The sequence below is a fragment of the Chiloscyllium plagiosum genome, unplaced genomic scaffold (genome assembly GCF_037043375.1).
Source record: "Chiloscyllium plagiosum isolate Xiang-an unplaced genomic scaffold, Cpla_swu_hap1 HiC_scaffold_23, whole genome shotgun sequence".
NCBI classification, from domain to species: Eukaryota; Metazoa; Chordata; class Chondrichthyes; order Orectolobiformes; family Hemiscylliidae; genus Chiloscyllium; species Chiloscyllium plagiosum.
The window spans coordinates 1,581,598-1,605,345 of NW_028270161.1; the positions used below are offsets into that span (position 1 = coordinate 1,581,598).

The 23,748-nt window shown below is 41.7% G+C and overlaps 1 protein-coding gene across 5 annotated transcripts in view; it reads right to left on the reverse strand.

Moving 5' to 3' along the window:
- Window positions 1-23,748, reverse strand: part of sema3ab (sema domain, immunoglobulin domain (Ig), short basic domain, secreted, (semaphorin) 3Ab) — a 411,101-nt gene that overhangs the window by 128,767 nt on the left and 258,586 nt on the right. For all 5 annotated transcript variants that reach the window (XM_043714218.2, XM_043714215.2, XM_087999317.1 and 2 more), the window contains one exon: window positions 18,644-18,706. In XM_043714218.2, coding sequence (XP_043570153.1) covers window positions 18,644-18,706 — 63 coding nt within the window. The remainder of the gene's footprint in view (window positions 1-18,643; window positions 18,707-23,748) is intronic.

Consider the following 23,748-nt stretch of genomic DNA (forward strand, 5'->3'; position numbering starts at 1 on the left):
GTGAGTGTTTGTGATATAAACTGCTCTGTAGTGGCGAGAGATATAATCATGGCTTTTAGAAGGGAATTGTATCAGGAGCTGAAGACAAAGACATTTACTATGTTAAATGGCTGGGTAGTGGGAACAGGGAAGGTGTTCTTGTGTTGGATCAGAGTGGTGCTGGAAAAGCACAGCAGTTCAGGCAGCATCCGAGGAGCAGGAAAATCGAAGTTTTGGGCAAAAGCCCTTCATCCTCTATTCCTGATGAAGGGCTTTTGCCCGAAACGTCGATTTTCCTGGTCCTCGGATGCTGCCTGACCTGCTGTGCTTTTCCAGCACCACTCTGATCCAGAATCTGGTTTCCAGCATCTGCAGTCACTGTTTTTACTGAGTGTTCTTGTGTTGTCACAGTCATTATCTCCACATGTACGATGACACATCTACGATACTAAAGTAGACCAGTACACAGCACTTGATTCCTGAAGAAGGGCTTATGCCCGAAACATCGATTCTCCTGTTCCTTGGATGCTGCCTGACCTGCTGCGCTTTTCCAGCAACACATTTTTCAGCACAGCACTTTATCTCAAGATATATAGAATGGGCAGTCTGTGACTCCAACAACACTTAAAGGCTCTGGCCAAATAGCATCAAGCAGAACGTAGGGATGTGATTGTCACTGGCTGGGCCCAGATTATTGCCTTCCCTAGTTGCCCCTTGAGAAGGTGGGGGTGAGCTGCCTCCTTGAACCGCTGCAGTCCATCTGCTGTAGGTAGACCCACAATGCCTTTAGGGAGGGAATTCCAGGGTTTTGACCCAGCGACACTGAAGGAATGGCGATATATTTCCAAGTCAGGATGTTGAGTGGCTTGGAGCGGAATTTGCAGAAAATAGCGTTCCTGTATCCTTCTATCAGGCATCCCAGAGATGGAAATTCACAAAGTTAGGACAATATTACAATATTTCAAACTTAATTATGTTTGACAGACAAAGCATGGAGTATTCAACTGGTAGAAGGTAAGTTGATGTTAGGAAACATTTTTTTATGTTAAGTGATTTAATACCTGAACTAGTCTTAATGGATGGGATTGCAGAGATTTAAATGCATTGGGTTTTAGAGATTTCTGCCTAAGAATGAGTCAAAAGGATTGTTGAGCCTTCTGACCTGGTAACTTCTGCACTTACAATTAAACTACATCCGATATCATAAGACGTCATACTAATAATAGCTCAAAGAACCATTGCAACACAGCCCCAGTACAGAGCACACAGATTTGATAACTTACAGATGATCAGCCATAAACCTGGCTGCATTAGACTGCAGGCCATTTAACGGAAGCAAATGAACATGGAGCAAGTTAGAGATCGAGCCCAAATGTTGACAGGGTTGAGTTGCGTGGGTGGATGGAGTTCAGAATTTGGAAGAGGAAATTTGGTAGTTCTTGCAGATTTAATGCCACAGCATGCAATTCTTTACATTGCCAGGATCCTTGCTGTAATGTCAGCTGACTTGGCTTCAAATTAAGCATCAGCAGAAAGCACTTTTCCAGGACAAGGAAGACAGGCTACCGCCTGTAACTGGGAGCAGAGAGGGTGGTGGCAGGATCCTGAACCCTGAATCCAGGACTTTGGGGTAAGATACAGTGAGAGACCCACATGAAGGAGGATGGGAAACTGTTCGGTTAGGTAAAGCTCTCCTCCTTCGCTCAGCCAATAGCAGTGCTGGAAGGCGTTTTTTCCCTAAGCTGTCATCATCAACTCACCTGGAGGCGTCAGAGTCTCAAAGGCCCAGCAAATGAGGCAGACCATGTTTAAAGCTGGAAGACAGCTCTAATACAAGGTTGCCAGCCTGATGATAATATTTCATTGGGTAACTAGGCACCTGAAGTAGATTGGCTGCCTCCTTTGAACCCAGAAGTCAATGGAATGAAGATGAGCTGGTGTCACCTTTGAGATTTTGCTAAGTTTAACATCTGACTCAAATCATATTTTCTGGGAATTACAATTCACCCTGAATAAAATCAGAAATCTGAATAAAGAAACATAAAGTATGGAGGACACATGCAGATCCCAGCTAGCACAGGAAAGGAAAGGTTCACAACACATGCATTCAAAATAGTGCAAAATGTCACTGAAACAATACTGTTTTGTAGATACTAATTTGCCTTCTGTGGTCTGTTGTACAAGGAAATAGTTTCAAAAGGGTTAATGTTGAAGACTTCATTAAGTTCCACCCAATCTAATGATGTCATACAGCCTGGTGTCAAAATGGACAGAAACATCTCCCAGCAGCCTTATGGTCATTAAGATGACAGAAGAGTTATCAACTCTCTGTCTCATTTCTAACAGTGTAGCACCTCCTCTGTACTGATTCTAGCATAAAGAAGAACATAAAGGAGAACCCTAAAGCTTTCTATAGGTGTGTGAGGGATAAAAGGATGATTAGGGTGGGAATAGGGCCAGTCAAAGACAGAAATGGAAAGTTGTGTGTGGACCCTATGGAGATCAGAGAGGTGCAAAATGAATATTTCTCCTCTGTTTTCACTCAGGAAAAGGAGAATATTTTAGAGGAAAAGACTGAGATACGGGCTATTAGATGACAAGGGATTAAGGTTAGTAAGGAGGAGGTGTTATCAATTCTAGAAGGTGTGAAAGTAGACAAGTCCCCTGGCCGGATGGAATTTATCCAAGGATTCTCTGGGAAGCTAGGGAGGAGATGCAGAACCTTTGGCCTTGATCTTTGAGTCATCATTGTCTGCAGAGGATTGGAGGATTGCAAATGTTGTGACCTTGTTCAAGAAGGGCAGTAGAGTTTACCTAGGTAATTATAGACCTTACATTGTTGAAAACAATTTTTGGAAAGGATTATAAGAGATAGGATTTATAATCATCTAGCAAGCAACAATTTGATTGGAGATAGTCAACATGGATTCGTCAAGGGTAGGTCGTGTTTCACAAACCAGAAGTTTTTGAGAAGGTGAGCAAACATGTAAGGTAGGGCAGTTGATGTGGTATACATGGACTTCATTAAAGCCTTTGATAAGATTCCACATGATAGGCTGTTGGAGAAAATCTGGAGGCTTGCCACTGAGGGTGATTTAGTAGTTTGGGTTAGAAACTGGCTTTCTAAAAGAAGGCAGCGAGTGGTGGTTGATGGAAAATATTCAGCCTAGAGTCTGGTTACTCGTGGTGTGTCACAAGTATCTGTTTTGGGACCACTGCTATTTGTCATTTTTATAAATGACTCTGACGCAGGCATAGGTGGATGGGTTAGTACTAAAGTCGGTGGAGTAGTGGACAGTGTGGAGGAATGTTACAGGTTGCAGGGGACTTGGATAAACTGCAGAATTGGGCTGAGATGTGGCAAATGGAGTTCAATGCAGCTAAATGTGAGGTGATGCACTTTGGGAAGAATAACAGGAAGGCAGAGTACTGGGTCAATGGAAAGATTCTTGGTAGTGTGGATGTGCAGAGGGATCTTGGTGTCCATGTACATAGATCCCTGAAAGTTGCCACCCAGGTCAATAGCACTGATAAGAAGGCATACAGTGTGTTAGGTTTCATTGGTAGAGGAGGAGAAAGTGAGGACTGCCGATGCTGGAGATCAGAGATGAAAATGTGTTGCTGGAAAAGTGCAGCAGGTCAGGCAGCATCTAAGGAGCAGGAGAATCGACGTTTCGGGCATGAGCCCTTCTTCAGGAAGAACGGCTCATGCCCGAAACGTTGATTCTCCTGCTCCTTGGATGCTGCCTGACCTGCTGCGCTTTTCCAGAAACACATTTTCAGCTTCACTGGTAGAGGAATTGAGTTCCGGAGCTGTGATGTCATGCTGCAACTGAACAAAACGCTAGTGCGGCCACACTTGGAATATTGTGTACAGTTCTGGTCGCCCCATTACAGGAAGGATGTGGAAGCATGAGAAAAGGTGCAGAGGAGATTTACCAGGATGTTGCCTGGTCTGGAGGGAAGGTCTTATGAGGAAAGGCTGAGAGACTTGGGTCTGTTCTCATTGGAGAGAAGAAGGCTAAGAGGGGATTTGATAGAGACATACAAGATGATCAGAGGATTAGGTAGGGTGGGCAGTGAGAGTCTTTTTCCCAGGATGATGATGTTGGCTTGTAAGAGGGGGCATAACTACAAATTGAGGGGTGATAGATTTAAGACAGATGTCAGAGGCAAGTTCTTTACCCAGAGAGTGGTAAGGGTCAATGTATTTAACTCAACCACATTAGGGACATTTAAATAGCCCTTGGATAATCATATGGATGTTAGATTAGATTAGATTACTTACAGTGTGGAAACAGGCCCTTCAGCCCAACAAGTCCACACCGACCCGCCGAAGCACAACCCACCCACACCCATTCCCGTACATTTACCTCTTCGCCTAACATTACGGACAATTTAGCATGGCCAATTCACCTAACCTGCGCATTTTTGGACTGTGGGAGGAAACCAGAGTACCTGGAGGAAACCCACGCAGACACAGGGAAAATGTGGGATAGTGTAGGGGGATGGGCTTAGATTAGTTCACAGGTCGGCGCAGCATCGAAGGCTGAATGGCCTGTTCTGTGCTGTATTGATCTACATTCTATGTTCTCTGTTCTATGTATATTCCAGTTTCCCCAGTGACACGAGAACCCACAAACTTCTGATTCAGACACAAAGTGCGACTACTCCCAGCAGTCTTAACAACAATAAGTAATGGGCGACTTTAACCTTTATCTGATTGTTATTATGTAATAAACTATATATTGTTCAAACAAGAACCTCTTCTTGTAAGACTCACTAGTGGTTGCTCCTCTGTTACTGTAACGTTAGACCCACTCAGGAATACAAACAACAAAGAACCTTACAGCACAGGAACAGGCCTTTCAGCCCTCCAAGCCTGCGCCGATCCAGATCCTCTATCTAAACCTATTTTCTAAGGATCTGTGTCCCTTTGCTCCCTGCCCATACATGTATCTGTCTAGATACATCTTAAGTGACGCTATCATTCCTGCTCCTACCACCTCCGCTGGCAAAGCGCTCCGAACCCCCACCACCCTCTGCATGAAGAACTTTCCACGCATATCTCCCCTAAACCTTTCCCCTCTCACTTTGAACTCATGACCCCTAGTAATTGAGTTCCCCACTCTGGGAAAAAACTCCTTGCTATCCACCCTGTCAGTACCTCTCATGATTTTGTAGGCATCAATTAGGGGCCCCCCTCAACCTCCTTCTTTCTAATGAAAACAATCCTAATTTACTCAAGCTTTCCTCATAGCTAGCACCCTCCATACCAGGCAATATCCTGGCAAACCTCTTCTGCACCCTCTCTAAAGTGTCCACATCCTATTAGTAATGTGGCGCCCAGAACTGGACGGAGTATTCCAAATGTGGCCGAACCAAAGTCTTATACAACTGTAACATGACCTGCCAACTCTTGTAACTCAATACCCCATCCAATGAAGGAAAACATGCCATATGCCTTCTTGACCACTGTACTGACCTGCGTTGCCACCTTCAGGGTACAATGGACCTGAACACCCAGATCTCTCTGTACATCAATTTTCTCCAGGCCATTTCCATTTATTGTATAGTTCGCTATTGAATTGCATCTCCAAAATGGATCACCTCACATTTGCCCGCATTTAACTCCATCTGCCATTTCTCTGCCCAATTCTCCAATCTATCTATAGTCTGCTGTATTCTCTGATAGTCTTCATTATCTGCTACTCCACCAATCCTAGTGTCATCTGAAAACTTGCTAATGGGGTAGCCTAAACCTTCCTCCAAATCATTTATGTATATCACAAACACGGTCCCAGCACAGATCCCTGTGGAACACTACTGGTCACAGATCTCCATTTTGAGAAACTCTCTTCCACTACCACTCTCTCTGTCTCCAGTTGTCTATCCATCGAGTTAGAACCCCATGCGACCCCATGCAACTTCACATTCTTCGTCAGCCTACCATGGAGAACCTTATCAAACACCTTTGTGGGCGGCACGGTGGCACAGTGGTTAGCACTGCTGCCTCACAGCGCCTGAGACCCGGGTTCAATTCCCGCCTCAGGCGACTGACTGTGTGGAGTTTGCACGTTCTCCCCGTGTCTGCGTGGGTTTCCTCCGGGTGCTCCGGTTTCCTCCCACAGTCCAAAGATGTGCAGGTCAGGTGAATTGGCCATGCTAGATTGCCCATGGTGTTGGGTATGGGGTAAATGTAGGGGTATGGGTGTGTTGCGCTTCGGCGGGTCAGTGTGGACTTGTTGGGCCAAAGGGCCTGTTTCCACACTGTAATGTAATCTAATCTAAAAACCTTACTGAAGTCCATGTATATGCCATCTACATTCCTTCCCTCATTAATCAACTTTGTCACTGCTTCAAAGAATGCTATTAGGTTTGTAAGACATGGCCTTCCCTGAACAAAACCATGCTGCCTATCACTGATAAGACCATTTTCTTCCAAATGGGTATATATTCTTTCCCTTTGTATCTTCTCCAGCAGCTTCCCTACCACTGACATCAGGCTCACAGGTCTGTAATTACCTGGATTGTCCCTGCTACCCTTCTTCAAGAAGGTGACAACATTAGCAATTCTCCAGTCCTCGGGGACCTCCACTGAGTTCAAGGAATAGAGGGTTAGGGTTAGAAGGACCCCACAAATCCCACATGAACCTCTTTTATTGTTGAAAGATAGTTAAATATTTTGACAGAGCAAAATTACAAGACGTTGATTTTAATGAAAAAGACAATTTCATTCCAATAGCTGAAACATTTATTTTGTTTCTAGATTTATTATAGTTGATAATCTTCTCCATCTGGTTAGTTTATCTGTGGAATGAATATTAATGACACATTTTTCTCAGTCTGGAAAACAGATGGAAAGTGAAATATGATTGTACAGTGAGATTGAATGGATGGCAGGGACAGTCATAATGAATATTACATGCCAATTGTTGTAATTCACCTGATCAACATGAAGCAATCCTGTGACCAAACAGATTCTTAATCACCTTTTAAACTGAGAATCATTCAGTAGTTTGATGTTGTTTTAACCAGATTGACATGATTTGACTCAATTTGTTTTATTCAAAATTAGATAGAAATAATTGAATTGTTGTGGACTATATTTTCACCGGGCTCACATGCTAAAAGTAGGGATATCTGGTACAGAAAGCACTAATAGATTGTAAACATACACAAAAACAGAAATTGCTGGAAAAGCTCAGCAGGTCTAGCACCATCTGTGAAGAGAAAGGAGAGTTAATGTTTCGGATCCAGTGACCCTTCCTCAGAATTGATGGTCACTCGGAAAGTGTTGGTTTATATGCAGAAAATAGGTTGGAAAGAGGGGGTAAAGAGTAAATGATAGGTGGGGATAAAGCCCAAAGAGAGAGAAGAGCAGTTGGACAGACAAAGGAGTGGATAACATTCTGGCTGGGAGGGTGAATAGCTGTTAATGAAGACTGTTAGTGACTAACAATAGGGAGTATGTAATGGCAGATTATGTGATTACAAGGCCTGTTGTTTGGGGATCGGGACTAGAACATGGGAGATTTCAGGCCCGAAAATTATTGAATTCTCGATATTGAATCCAGAGGGCTGCAGGGTCCCCATGTGGAAAATGAGGTGCTGTTCTTCCAACTTGTGCTGAAATTCACTGGAATTCTACATCAAGCCTGAGACAGAGATGTTGGCCAGGAAACAGGGTGGGGAATTAAAGTGGTAGGCAACAGGAAGCTCAGTGCTATTTTTGCAGGCAGAATGTAGATATTCTATGAAGTGGTCACCCAGTCTAAGCTTTGTTTCCCCAATGTAGAGAAGACCACGTTGGGAACAGTGAAAGTATACATAGAAACAAACAAACATTGCAGCGCAGTACCGGCCCTGCAGCCCTCAATGTTGTGCCGACCTGTGAAATCAATCTGAAGCCCATCTAACCTACACTATTCTGATCTCATCCATATATTTATTAAATGACCATTTAAATGCCCTTAAAGTTGGTGAGTCTATTACTGCTGCAGGCAGTGCTTTCCAAGCCCTGACTACTCTGAGAAAAGAAACTATCTCTGACATCTGTCCTATATCTATCATCCCTAATTTAAAGCTACATCCCCTCATGCTAGCTATCACTATCCGAGGAAAAAGGCTTTCACTGTCCTCCCTATCTAACCTTCTGATTTGTTTGTATATCTTAAAGTGTTATAAGTCGCCTCTCAACCTACTTCTCTAATGAAAACAGCCTCAAGTCCCTCAGCCTTTCTTCATAAGACTTTCCCTCCAGACAAGGCAGCACCCTGGTAAATCTCCTCTGAATGCTTTCCAAAGCTTCCACGTCCTTCCTATAATGTGGTGACCAAGACTGTACACAATACTCCACACCAGAGTTTTGTACAACTGCAGCATGACCTTGTGGCTCCGAAACTCAATCCCTCTACCAATAAAAGCCATCACACCGTATGTTTTCTTAACAATCCTATCAACCTGGGTGGCAACTTCCGGGGATCTATGTACATGGACACCGAGATCTCTCTGCTCATCTACTTTACCAAGAATCATACCATTAGCCCAGTACTCTGTATTCCTGTTGCTCCTACCAAAGTGAAATCACCTCACATGTTTCTGCATTAAACTGCATTTGCCACCTCTCAGCCCAGCTCTGCAGCTTATCTATGTCCCTCTGGGTGGCACAGTGTTCAGCACTACTGCTTTACAGCGCCAGAGACCTGGGTTCAATTCCTGCCTAAGGCAACTGTCTGTGTGGAGTTTGCACATTCTCCCAGTATCTGCGTGGGTTTCCTCTGGGTGCTCCGGTTTCCTCCCACAGTCCAAAAATGTGCAGGTCAGGTGAATTGGCCAAGTTAAATTGCCGGTAGTGTTAGGTGAAGAGGTAAATGTAGGGAAATGGATTTGGGGGGATTGCTCTTCGGAGGGTCGGTGTGGACTTGTTGGGCCAAAGGGCCTGTCTCCACACTGTAAGTAATGTAATCTAATCTCTGTATCCTGCAACATCCTTTGGCACTATCCACAACTCCACCAACCTTCGGGTCATCCGCACGTTCATTAACCCATCCTTCTATGCCCTCAGCCAGGTCATTTATAAAAATGACAAATAGCAGTGGACCCAAAACAGATCCTTGTAGTACCCCACTAGTAACTGAACCCCATGATGAACATTCCCATCAACCACCACCCTTTGTCTTCTATCAGCTAGCCAATTTCTGATCCAATTCGCTAAATCGCCCTCAATCCCATGTCTCAGTATTTTGTGCAATAGCCTACCATTGGGAACACCTTACTGAAATCCATATCCACCACATCAACCGCTTTACCCTCATTCACCTGTTTGGCCAATGTTACAAAGAAGGTTGTACATGTGGCTACAGGGATGGTGCAGGAGGGAGAGATTTGGATATTTGGATAATTGGAGCTCATTCTGGAGTAGGTGGGACCTCTACAAATAGGATGGTCTTACCTGAACCAGAGGGGTACCAATATCCTGGAGGAGAAATTTGCTAATGCTTTTTTTGGTGGGGGGGGGGGGGGGGAGGGGGTTAAGGGGTTAAACTAATTCAGCAGGGGGATGGGAACCTGAATTGTAGCTCCAGTGTACAGGAGGTTGAGAGGGGTGAGGTCAGATATAAGGTTGAAGGTTGCAAGAGGGCACCAGCAGGCAGGAAGGTGGGTTTGAGGTGTGCCTACTTCAACACCAGGAGCATCTGGAATAAGGTGGGTGAACTTGCAGCATGGATAGGTACCTGGGATTTCGATGTTTTGGTCATTTCAGAGACATGGCTGGAGCAGGGACAGGAATGGTTATTGCAGGTTGTTGCAGAATTTAGATGTTACAGTGAGAACAGGGAAGATGGTAAAAGAGGCAGAGGTGTGCCATTGTTCGTTAAGGACAGTATTAGGATAGCAGAAAGGTCATTTGAAGACTTGTCCACTGAGGTAGTATGGGCTGAGGTTGGAAAGAGGAAAGGAGAGGTTACTCTGTTGGGAGTTTTCTTTAGGATTCCAAATAGTTCCAGAAATGTAGAGGAAAGGATAGCAAATATGATTCTGGACAAGAGCGAAAGTGACAAGATAATTGTTATGGCGGAGTTTAACTTTGTAATATTGACTGGAAATACTATAGTTCAAGTACTTTAGATGGATCAGTTTTTGTCCAATGTGTGCAGGAGTTTCCTGATATAGTATGTAGACAGGCCAAAAAGGGGCGAGGCCATATTGGATTTGGTACTGGGTAATGAACCCAGCCAGGTGTTAGATTTGGAGGTAGGTGAGCACTTGATAGCGATCACAATTCAGTTATGTTTACTTTAGCAATGGAAAGGGATAGGTATATACTGTAGGTCAAGAGTTATTGCTTGAGGAAAGGCAATTATGATGCAATTAGGCAAAATTTAAGATACATAGAATGAGGAAGAAAATTGCAGGGGATGGGCACAATTGAAATATGGAGCTTATTTAATGAACAGCTACTGTGAGTCCTTGATAAGTATGTACTTGTCAGGCAGGGAGAAAGTGGTTGAGTGAGGGAGCCATAGTTTACTAAGGAAGTTGAATCTCTTGTCAAGAGGAAGAAGGTGGCTTATTTTAGGATGAGATGTGAAGGTTCAGTTCGGGCACTTAAGAGTTACAAGTTAGCCAGGAAAGAGTTAAAGAGAGAGATAAGAAGAGCCAGGAAGGAGATGAGAACTCATTGACAGATAGGATCAAGGAATGCAGTACGCTAGATTGTGAGAAGTGCAGATAGAGTGCTGCTTCACCTGGAAGGTATGTTTGAGCCCTTGGATTCTGAGGAGGGGTAGATAAATGGTCAGGTGTTGCACCTTCAGCAGTTGCAGTGGAAGATCCCTTGGGGGAGTGAAAGGAGAGTGGACCAGAGTGTCCTAGAGGAAATGGTGACTGTGGAAGGTGGACAAGAGAGGGGAGGGGAATGTGTCTGGTGGCAGCACCTTGTTGGAGGTGGTGGAAATGGCGGCTGATGATCTTCTCGATGTGGATGCTGATGGGATGGTAGGTAAGGATAAGGAGAACCCTAATGCTGTTGCAGGAGGGAACAGAGGGGGTGAGGGCAGCAGTGAGGGAAATGGGTTGGACCTGGTTGAGCCCCTGTCAACAATGGTGCTGGGGAATCCTCGGCTGAGGAAGAAGGTGGACATTTTGAAGGCTCCCTTGTCAAATTTGGCCTCATTGGAACATATACGTTGGAGATAGAGGAACTAGGAGAATGGAATGGAGTCTTTACAGGAAACAGGGTGTGAGGGTGTACAGCCCAGGTAGCTACAGGAGTCAGTGGGTTTATCATTGAGATGAGTGGCCAATCTATCCCAGTATTGGAAATAGAGATGTCGAGGAAAGGAAGGGATGAGTCAGAGATGGACCAGGTGAAAGTGAGGGCAGGGTGGAAATTGAAAATAAAATCAATGAACTTTTCCACTTCTGGATGAGAGAGGGATGTACTGGCAGAAGAGTTGTGGGTGGTGGGCCAGAATAGGACTGGAATAAGGAATGGTCCACATACACCGCAGAGACAGAACTGCTATTATTAAAGGGATGGACAATGGCTACTTTCCTTGACAGAAATTCTCACGTCCTGAGAATAAATCAAAAGGAACATAATAAACTTAGTCAACAACTTGTAGTGTTAACAGGCACCAAGAATCTTACATGCCAGCTACTTAAAATGTTCATCCATTACATGAAAGTTGGTTACTGTCTGCCTTTGTAAATTCTGGGTTTTTCAGTCTACTTTCTGCTTTCTACTATAGATTTGCTCTGCCCCAGAAGGCTGTGGAGGCCAAGTCTCTGGATACTTTCAAGAAAGAGTTGGATAGAGCTCTTAAGGATAGTGGAATCAAGGGTTATGGGGATAAGGCAGGAACAGGATACTGATTGGGGATGATCAGCCATGATCATATTGAATGGTGGTGCTGGCTCGTAGGGCAGAATGGCCTACTCCTGCACCTATTGTTTATTGTCTATTGATTTCTGATTAGATTGTCATTAGAAATGTTTGCTTACGCTTGGCTTGGCTATGGAACAATTTCACTGCAGTAATGGCAGTCTGGTAGGTGCATGTATGGGGCTGCAATGCAAGGGAAGGCAGTGAGGCAGGAGGGAGTTGGAGCTTTTGGATAAAGGAGAAGGGTGAGGGCATCCTGCAGGAGGCAGGTCTTCAGGAGAACTTCCTGGGGGAGCTCGACAGATTACATTCCTGTGTAACCATAGTTACACTCAGCCAGCCCCTCTGAGCCTCTATATCCAAACTAAGGGCAGGAGTGATGAGACAATTAACCACTCAGCCAAGATGGCAGCTCTCTGAGCTTCCAAGGCAGCAGTGGGCAGTTGAGATGCTGTCACTAAAACCTCAGCAAAATGCATCTGTAAATATATTCCAACTGTAGCCCTATCACTTATTTTAGGACAATTGTTTGGTTCATTAAGCTGCAGGTGAACAAGCATTCACATTTCTGAAGATGAAACATACCAGGCTTGAAATGTAGCAGAAATAATACAGTTTTGAAGGAGGCCATTCAGCCCCATATCCTGCACTGGTTCTATTATCTGATATCAATCTCCCTCCTTTTAGCATTTTCCTGCACAAAACTACTATCCAATAAAAAGTGATATCCTCTTGAATGCCTCAGTTGAACCTGCTTCCATTATATTTGACACCCTAACTACCCACATTATCCTAGCCTCAATTGATATAACTTTAAATAATAGAATCCCTACAGTGGGAAACAGGCTATTTGGCTCAACAAATCCACACACACGCACCAACCCTCTGGAGTAACCCTTCCCCTCCTAATCTATTACTCTACATTTATCCCTGTCTAATGCACTTAACCTATATTATGAGCAATTTAGTATGGCCAAGCCACCTAACCTGCACATGTTTGGAATGTGGGAGAAAATTGGAGGAAATTCGTGTAGACACAGGGAAAATGTTCCAACTCCACACAGACAGTCGCCCGAGGCTGGAATCGAACCAGGTTCCTAGCACTGTGAGGCAGTAGTGCGAGCCATTGTGCCACCACACTTATTCCCTTTTATTCTTGTTTCTTATACAAGCAGAAACAGTTCACCCTCTCTACACTGTTCCTGATTTTGGAGGCGTCTGTCAGATCTCCTCTCAGCCATCCTCTCTCCCCACAGATACTGAATGACCTACTGAGCTTTCCCAATGTTCTCCATGTTTATTTCAGATTTTAAGCATTTGCAATAATTTGCTTTTAGTCAAGCATCCAAGCTTGTTATTCATTTAACTAGATATGATTGAACATTTTTCAGGATGTAGTTTTCGTGCTACATGACAATATCAACATTTAGAATATTTCTCAGAACAATTACCAGTGACATGACAGATAGAAATCTACTCAGTGTTCTCCAACAGAATTTTTAAAAAGTTGGACTGGTAGAAAAAAGAATTCCACTGATAAATTCTGTCAAAGTAAATGTCAATAGTCATAGATAAACATCAGAATCATTTAGTCAGGAGCCCCTTGATATTTGTGGAGTAATTTCTATAGTGAATGTTTCAAATATTGAATATTTTTTTCTGTTGACTTCAAGGATTTGAATTATTGAAGCTCAAATATAATTTGGTTCATTTGAACAGTGATTACTAGTAAGCAGTTACATTTGGAGGAATCAGAATTCACAATGATAGGTCAATTGCAGAGAGTCTATGGAATACAGAGCTACAGCATCATCATTTCACTTTCAAAGTCCAGTCTGGCTTGAGTCTGTGCTGTCATGGTGAAAGCATTCATCTTACTGCCAGATCATTGAAGAGGTGAACTTATTTACCTTTAATAATGCCAGAACTTGGTTTTGAGGAAAACTTTGAAGTGGTTTTTATTGGATACCTTTATCCCATGCCAGAAGAAATTCTGACAATTGAAAAGAAACATGAACACACACCTTTTACGTTTCTGTCAAGCCATCATGACTTTGGCTATTGATGAACTTAATATATTTATAAAAATTCTCATAATAAATATCCTATAATTAATGTGTGTTTAACATCCTTCAAATATTTAATGTTTTATAAAATAAGTATTTACATTCATCAATCTTACTTCAAAGACATTTAGAGCTATCAATCAAATTGTCAACTGACAGACAATACACTTGGATATCTATAGTTTGTGAATTCAACCATGCAACACAAATCCTGTAATGGCTTATGTCAACAGGCAGAGTGAAATAGCATGCACCTTTTAACAACACTGACAGTTTATTTTCTCCTATCTTGAAAAGATGGGAGATTTAAATAAATTGACAGCTTGACAGACCTCTTGACATATTGCTTTGACATTTCCAATAAACCTGACAGTTCCAGTGACTTTATCCACTTTGCACTCACCTTTATGTCTCCTTTCGTAATTCCAAATGCACTTTTGCTCTGCTAAAAGACACCTCACTTCTCCCAAAAGACTTTCTGGGACTTTAGTCAAGAAGGCTGCCCAATCTCCCAAAGAACTCTGGTAGGTTTAGACTATCTCCTGAAAGTTTTTGGACATCAGCCAGTGAAATGACATCTAACGAAAGGCAGCTGCAATTTACCATAGCTCCGAGGTTTTACGTTACCCACACATACAGCTTTGGAAATTGAAGAAAATACATGTGGATGCTGGGAGTGTGCAATGAAACACAAAGCACTGGTGATGCACAAGCTGGTCAGTTAACAATTGAATGAGACTAAGACAGGCTATTGTCCCAAACGTAGCTTCTTCAAAAACCCTGTGTCAAACCAGAGTCTGAGCCAAATCATAAATATTGTTAAAACCTGAAGCTATTTATGCCTTTTTGAATCCTGCTACGTTTTTAGTACAGTAACACTTTGTCTATCATGGTCACACCACTGCTTTCTCAAGACAATTCACAGTTAGAACGTTGCTTTCCAACAGGTTCCCAGTTCTACATTAAACTACATTTAACATCAATCTCAAATCAAATCAGTAACATGGCTTGGAGTGAAGAAAGGAAACAATGCAATTTTGACAAATTATGTTTTATTTCCCCCAAATGTCAATGATTTATGTTCTTTAAATTAAACATCGATGGTCCTGAAAGTGAGTGGGATATTAGATACTCTGAGGAGAGGCATTCATAATAAAATTTCCACTAAATTCCATTTTTCTCCATTAATCCTGAGCTCCGTACCTCTAGCCAGGAATTCTGATCACAGCTTTTTCAGAAATGCAGAGCATTGCTGAAATGAAACCAGATCTCCCAAAGTCAAGTCAAACCATATCCCCTTCTGCAGCAGACCCTGTGTCACGTTCAGGAATTTAAATATCTAGAAACACAGACTGACATTCCTTGACAGAAGCTGTCCCACTAAGTATGTAAACAAAGTATAGGGTCAGGGTGCCTGTTAGGTATGGGTTAGGGTGTCAGCTGGGGAAGGTGTCAGCTAGGTATGGTGCTGGCTGGATAGAGTGCCATATACATACGGTGCCAGGTAGGAAGATACCAGATGGGTAGAGTATCAGTTAAGTTGGGTGCCAGGTAAAGGCAGTGTCAGGTAAAGAGTGCACCAGGTATGTTTTGGGCAGGTAAGGGGTGATGGGTTGCAGAAGCCAATAGACAAGGTGGATGTCGAAGCTGGTGGACGAACAAGGAGTCAGGACCAGTAGCATAAGTTGTTGTTGGATCCCAAGAAAACAGGCTGGTAGCAGGGGATATCTGGGGAGGAGAGGTGTGTGGGTCTCTGGTCAGGTGAGAGTTGGCTGTCTGAGGTCAGTGTGGTGTAAGAGGTTTGGGAATGGTGTACTTGAGGGGTGATGGGTTATTATGAGGCATAGATAAGGTAAAAAGCAAACATTTTTTCTCTGGTGTTGGTAAAAGGACAGATTTTAAGGTGAAAGGAAATTTAATAGGGATCTTGGGTGTGCAACCTTTTCACCCAGAGGATGCTTCGCATGTGGAATGAACTGCCAGAGAAAGTGGGAGATGCAGGTGTAGTTACAACATTTAAAAGACATGAGTAGGAAAGGGTTTGAGGGATATGGGCCAAATGCAGGCAAATGGGACTAGATTAGTTTGGGAAACCTGGTGGGCATGGACAAGTTGGACCGAAGGGTCTGATCCTTGCTATATGACACTATGACTCTATTTGGAGTCAGCTGATTAATTGCCATAAGTCAGAGTTGCTCATCGGAATCTTAAATCTCCCAGGTAGCTCCCATGGAGTCTGCTGTGTCTGGGATTCTGTGGTTCTACAATAACTATCTGGTTGTTGGGTAGTGGGCCATGGTATCTGTGCCCGCTCATCCTTCAGTGAACATGACAAAAACTGCTGGCAGAATTGGAGCATAAATGGCACGGTGGCACAGTGGTTAGCACTGCTGCCTCACAGCACCAGAGACCTGGGTTCAATTCCCGCCTCAGGTGACTGACTGTGTGGAGTTTGCACATTCTCCCCGTGTCTGCATGGATTTCCTCCCTCAGTCCAAAAATGTGCAGGTTAGGTGAACTGGCCATGCTAAATTGCCCCCCGTGTTAGGTGAAGGGATAAATGTAGGGGAATGGGTCTGGGTGGGTTGTGCTTCGGCAGGTCAGTGTGGACTTGTTGGGCTGAAGGGCCTGTTTCCACACTGTAAGTAATCTAATCTAACCAGCAGACATACTGATCTATTATAACTACAGCAGGAGCAGTATTGTTTATAGATTGTAAATACTGACTGCATATTAATCACTGACTCCTGTCCAGAATACAAAAAAAATCACTCCCACAACTAAAACAGGCACCTGCCGTGAGATTGACACACAAGTGATTTACTCTCACGCACTACAAAATGTCTTGATATCCAACCTGATTCATCACTGATTAGGAAATACTCAAAATCTCATCAGGTCTTCCAAGCTTTTGGTAATTATAGTCTATTCCTGCTCGCCCCAACCTCAACGAATCACATGGCTGATGTTGGTGCTGATTCCCTGCCCTCAAATCCCCTTTTCCTGTCTCCTAATATTGGACATGTCAGTGACCACTTCTCTAATTGCCTGGTTGAGTTCCTCAAAAAGCCTAAGACAAAATAGTTGAACCTGCTCATTAAAGGTATAAAAATAAGTACAACTCCTAATGTTATCGATGGCACTTGACATCCACAAAGTGACACTGAGACAGTCAGCTATGACATGTGTTGAGTGTGACCGATAGCGAGAGATATATCATGTGGCACAAACACATGCTGACTGAGAGACAGAATGTCTGCTCGTGTCCTCCTCTTGAACGCAGAGACACTGAACAATCTGAGCTGTTAGCTTCACTGCTGCTGTCATCAACAGCATGAGTTGACAGGTGCATTTTTGAGGGGCAGTATTGGATCAGGCACATTTCCCTTCACAAAAGACTTGACTACATCACCCAGATTCCTCCAGTTATCCAGAACAGATCAATGTATATCTGCTTCATGTAAGTGGGCAGCTGAGAGTCTGTTACAAACGTTTTTAGAAATACCAAGGCTCTTTCACTGTACCTCCCTGAACATTTCATTCTCACAGCCTGGTTTATAAAATATTTTACAAATAACTTGTTTTCAAGTTTACATCTGTTTACTAATATACATTTTAACATATTAGGTTTTAACAAACCAATTTTAGGATATTTCTCTGGGGGGGTCATTGCTTGAATTTATGCAAATGAGAATTACTGTGTCTTTCAAAATATTTCCAACAAACTATCTCAGCACTTCAACTGAACCACTTGGTTGTAATGCATGTCAGAACACAGTTAATTAAAAGATGTTGAAACAAGATATTGAAATAATTTACTTGCAAGCAGAAACTTGTATTTTATTTTCCCAAAGGCATTAAGAAAATCTGTTTTTTTTTGGTTAAAATTTTCAGGTTGAAATCTAAAACCATCTCCACTGCCAATTAGGCAAGTTGTAGCAACTAGGTCAAGAGGTGAGTAATTCCTCATCTTCAAATATATTTATAGTGATAAGTGGGAGGAACAGGTTGGTAAGGAATCAGCGCAGTCTTTCTGGGAAAGACCTTGTCCCTGTGCTTCATGAAGCAAAATTGTAAATGGATCCTTCACCAATAAAGACCTGGTTAACAGTTACTGATACTTCAAAAATAGGACTATGCTGTCACTGTGTGAGATCTTCATTGCCATGTTATTAACATTAAAATTTAATCCCTCACCTAATTTTACAACTGGAAGTGAAGATAATTTCAACTTTCAAACTGAGGAGAGTTTGCTGTTCAGTGTCAACCATTTTTACCTTCTGGAAAAAGAAGGCTATCTACTCTTTAACCAGTAGAAATTCACAATGGACTTGTAAGAAACTTTACAGGGAGTGAAGGAGTTCCTGGCAATTTAGGTTAATGCTGACACCTGATGCCAATGCAAGGAATATGTGTATGAATGGGAAACTAAGTTATCAACATCTTCCTCTTGCTACTCGTAAAACATTCCTTCAAAGGTATATTATGATTGCAAAGTCTCAACCTGTCATTCTCCATCATCCAGTTTGGCCATGTATTCTGAATAAAATAATTCATGATCTAACTCTTCAACATCAAAGTGAACAGTTTATCCAGACGATCTGTTTCACTGACAGTGCGCTTGTCCTGTTGCTAAACTACAATATCAGTGTAACAGAATTAACAAAATAATAGACAAACTAGAATATCAGCAGAGTGTTATTCTTACCACAAGATCCTTTCCTGCCCATTTGCATTCATCTCTTCTGGTGGGTGTTGGAGGCCACACAATCTGAAACATCAGCCAAGAAATAAAACTGTTTTTAAGCATAATTATGACACTTTTCAATTTAGTTCAAATGTCATTCAGTTGTTTATAGTCCAGCAATTCCACTGTTCCTCTGAATCCTAAACAGTTTTCTGAACATTCAGGTAACTATCAAAGTGAAACTTGAAAATGCAAAATATCCATTTACTCAGATGTGCAACTCAATTTTAACTGTAATACAGGATCAAAATGAACTGTTAATGCTGTTTGGGTAGATTTGATTCTAAAGAACAGCATAAGAGTAAGGTGCTGGGCTTAAAGATTTTTGAACGTTATTAACTTCTTCCAACAGAATAAAGATGGAAATAAGGTTCTCTCTCTAGTGGTGCTTTGGGGATTGGCAAAATGGTGTTAGGAGAGTATACACAAGGATTTATAACATATCGATATTTACATTGTATTTTGTAATTACAAATACTTAACATGTTTGGATCAAACTCCTTCTTCATTAAATAAACATGTGCTAAGCAGATTATAATAGAGTCAAGCTTGTTGTCAAAAAATGACAGCAAGTTATTCTTGCAGTTAAGCAAAGGGAAACTGAGGGTGGGAAGTGCATGATGAGGACTGAAATTGGTTGATATTTCTGTTATGTTTTATTTTACACTTAATGAAAGGAAAGAATCTGTAATTTTCTGAAAATTTCCTTTAGAGGCAAGTTTGGTCATTTAATTTTGCCTTTTCTTCATCTTATAAACATTTAATGAACAGCATATGGAGACTAATAAACCATGAGGGGCTCTTACACTAACTGACATACTGCAATTGAAAACTGCAAAGAATAAATCTTACAACAAATTAATTGTTCTTTTTAAATTGTTAATGTGTTACACTTTATATTGTGACATCTGTAATCTATGATAAGTGCTTATTGATATTACTTTAATTATTGCAGAACTTGATTTTGAAGCATTAGTTTTGCAGTTTCCTGTTTGTGTTTTTCATATTAAACTCATATACTTCATCTTTTTCATAAGTGTGCAAATAGCTCAGATGTATAACATCCCATAACAAATTGTTAAAGTCTTTAATTTATGACCATTTTCTATAATTTTCTACATAATGCTTCGAAAGATGAATTATGAATTATTGATAATAATTCCTCATGTTTTCAGTGCACTGAATATGTCAACTTGGTCAAACAACTAATTATACTGACACTAGAAGAAATATTTATAACATATTAAATAACGAGGCAGGGAAATAATTGAGTCCTTTAGCATTTGGTGAGGGAAAGAGAATATACTTGAAGGGAAGGGTATTGAGCCCAAAACACACTTAGAGTCATAGAGATATAGCACGGAAACACACCCTTTAGTCCAACTCGTCCATGCTGACCTTACATTGCTCAATTTAAATCCACTTTTCACAATCATTATAAAAAATATAAATGTTTTTGTTAAGATGCCAGATGGAGAAATTTGTTATATGTTTGTAACACAAATATCTCTATGATAAAACCCACAGCTCTATTATCTTAATCTTTAAATTGAAAATCCAAGTACCAGAACTTCAGAGTTGTTGAATTTATTTTACACAGAATGAAACATGTAGATTTTTTTTCAAATCAGCAACTCCCTTTATATAAATTACAAGACTGTTTGACAGACAAATTCAATATGTGACCACAGAGACAATTCTTTGATGTTTATTTTGAATTGCTTGGTGTGCCAGGAATGTAAAGTCATCTACGCCAATGGGTGGCCGATTGGGATCAGCTAAGTACCTTAAAAACATAGTTAAGTACAATATTTTTCTCCTTTTCCTGTTACTGAGTCTGGAATTTTCTGATACATGTGTGGGCTGATTGACACTCAGAGCAAAGACCCATTTCAGCCACTTGTAAGAAGTTTGACTTCATCAAGACATGTAAGTGAGCAATGGAACTTGTTTTCTTTTTCAGACTTAAATGCAGCTTTGATAATACACAGGATAGAGTTCATTCCAGTGTTGCAGCAAAATGTTCCAAATCCACTCTCACATGACAGTATTCTATTGCATCAAAGGACTTCCACTCCTTAAGCAAACTATTTGTGCATCCGTCCAATCTTTTATCACAATTTCTTTCACTCAATAAGATGCAGATTAACCAACTAATCTAGTTCAGGCCCATACAAAGGGGGATCTTTCCAACAGAGGTTGTTTAAGGTTAAACTGAACTCCAAAGGTTAAGAATGTTAAAATTCTACACTCTTAGAACTTGTTTCATTCAGTAGTGCAGGACTTTAAGAATGATTCAATATTGCGTTACATTACTTTAACAGGCATCTTTTGTTTGAGAATACGGCATTGGAAATAATAAACTAGTTCGATTTGCATTATAAAATTATTAAATGCTCTCAAACTCTGGAATGTTTATTTGACCATGAACAGGAATAAACTATTTTAAGTTTGCAAATGTGTGCTCTCTCTCTCTCTTCAATTCAGTATTCATACATAATTATCGAGTGTATTTTACTATTCTCACTGGTATCTCTCAGTTAATAGAAAGGATGTGCAAATTCATAGCCCATCAGTTTCTATTGAGTGGAAGTGGTGAAAGAGAACTGTTCTTTTCTGTGAAGTCTGGTAGGACTGACTTCACTCAAAGATCAGAAGCTAACAGGAATGTTTTGACAAGTGTGTATGTTTTTTATGATTAATAAATAATAACTTGCACAATGCCAAAGTAATTCATGTTCTGAATGGACAAGGACGGTGACAATTACTGCTATGGCAGTTACAGAATTACTGCAATTGCAGATGGAAAGCTCAAAAGCCTGTGTGAAATTGGAAGAATTTTTGGATCTAAGTTACTCGTGCAATCTGCTGAGAAGGAATGGTGGCACAGTCAGGGTCAACCAAGGCAGAGGAGCTGTCAGTGGAAATTGTTCAGATTTCAAGTTCGTGCAAACAGGTAGCTCAGCAATCTCTGCTGTGTGTGCTATAGGTGTGACTGGTCACACATGACTGACTGTGTTTCACTGGCTGTCTTTCAGAAGGGAATAAGAATCACTGCAAAGAGCTGATGGACAGCAACAAGTACAGACGAACTCGTTGGTGATGAGAAATTTAAATGAAAAGGCTTTGGGATCCTGAAAGAGAGAGAAGAATGTTCAGCACGTGCCCTGTTGAAAATTATTTCAACAAAAGTCAGCTAAAGCTAACATTTTTCACAAATTTCTTTCTACTGCTATTTGATTCCTCAAAACCTCAGAGCAAAATATTCAAATGCTGTTCCAAAAATGTAGCCACCTTAACTTTAGCATCAGTTATCAATTAAAGTCACTGAAAATTAAAGCTTGTATTCTACTTTGAAGTATGAGATGTCTCTTCTGACTAAATGAAATGCTGCGTGTTTTCTAAGTCAACCACTCACTTCTTAACCACAAAGCTGTGGATTACTCTCTTATCATTGTATCTCTCTCAAATCCACCTGCCCAGCTGAAATGTGTTTTCTCAGTTTACACTGGAGCCAGTCTGGGCTGAACTGTCTCCCAGAAGCAGTAAGTGTTTCATTTCAGGATCTTTAACAACCTGCTGCGGCTTGTTTCTGTTAAAGAATTTCCTGAAATCAAAATGTTCCACTTCAATAAAAGTCTGTTGGATGCTTGTAAAAACGTACTTTTTGGAACATTGTTATTAACAGCAAATACAGAAAGCTCTACCAGACCCAATGAAAGAAATATATCAAACTGGAACAGTCATGAACTCTTTGGCCTTTTGAGGCTGTTATAGAGTCATAGAGATGTACAGCATAGAAACAGACCCTTTGGTCCAACCCGTCCATACCGACCAGATATCCCAACCCAATCTCGTCCCACCTGCCAGCACCCGGCACATATCCCTCCAAACCCTTCCTATTCATATACCCATCCAAATGCCTCTTAAATGTTACAATTGGACCAGCCTCCACCACATCCTCTGGCAGCTCATTCCATACACGTACCACCCTCTGCGTGAAAAAGTTGCCCCTTAGGTCTCTTTTATATCTTTTCCTTCTCACCCTAAACCTATGCCCTCTAGTTCTGGACTCCCTGACCCCAGGGAAAAGACTTTGCCTATTTATCCTATCCATGCCCCTCATAATTTTGTAAACCTCTATAAGGTCACCCCTCAGCCTCCGATGCTGCAGGGAAAACAGTCCCAACCTTTTCAGCCTCTCCTTGTAGCTCAGATCCTCCAACCCTGGCAACATCCTTGTAAAAGTTTTCTGAACCCTTTCAAGTTTCACAGCATCTTTCCGATAGGAAGGAGACCAGAATTGCATGCAATATTCCAACAGTGGCCTAACTAATGTCCTGTACAGCCGCAACATGACCTCCCAACCCCTGTACTCAATACTCTGACCAATAAAGGAAAGCATACCAAATGCCTTCTTCACTATCCTATCTACCTGCGACTCCACTTTCAAGGAGCTATGAACCTGCACTCCAAGGTCTCTTTGTTCAGCAACACTCCCTAGGACCTTACCATTAAGTGTATAAGTCCTGCTAAGATTTGCTTTCCCAAAATGCAGCACCTCGCATTTATCTGAATTAAACTCCATCTGTCATTTCTCAGCCCATTGGCCCACCTGGTACAGATCCTGTTGTCATCTGATGTAACCCTCGTCGTTGACCACGACACTCCAATTTTGGTGTCATCTGCAAACTTACTAACTGTACCTCTTACGCTCGCATCCAAATCATTTATGTAAATGACAAAAAGTAGAGGACCCAGCACTGATCCTTGTGGCACTCCACTGGTCACAGGCCTCCAGTCTGAAAAACAACCCTCCACCACCACCCTCTGTCTTCTACCTTTGAGCCAGTTATGTATCCAAATGGTTAGTTCTCCCTGTATTCCATGAGATCTAACCTTGCTAATCAGTCTCCCATGGGGAACCTTGTCGAATGCCTTACTGAAGTCCATATAGATCACATATACTGCTCTGCCCTCATCAATCTTCTTTGCTACTTCTTCAAAAAACTCAATCAAGTTTGTGAGACATGATTTCCCACATACAAAGCCATGTTGACTAACCA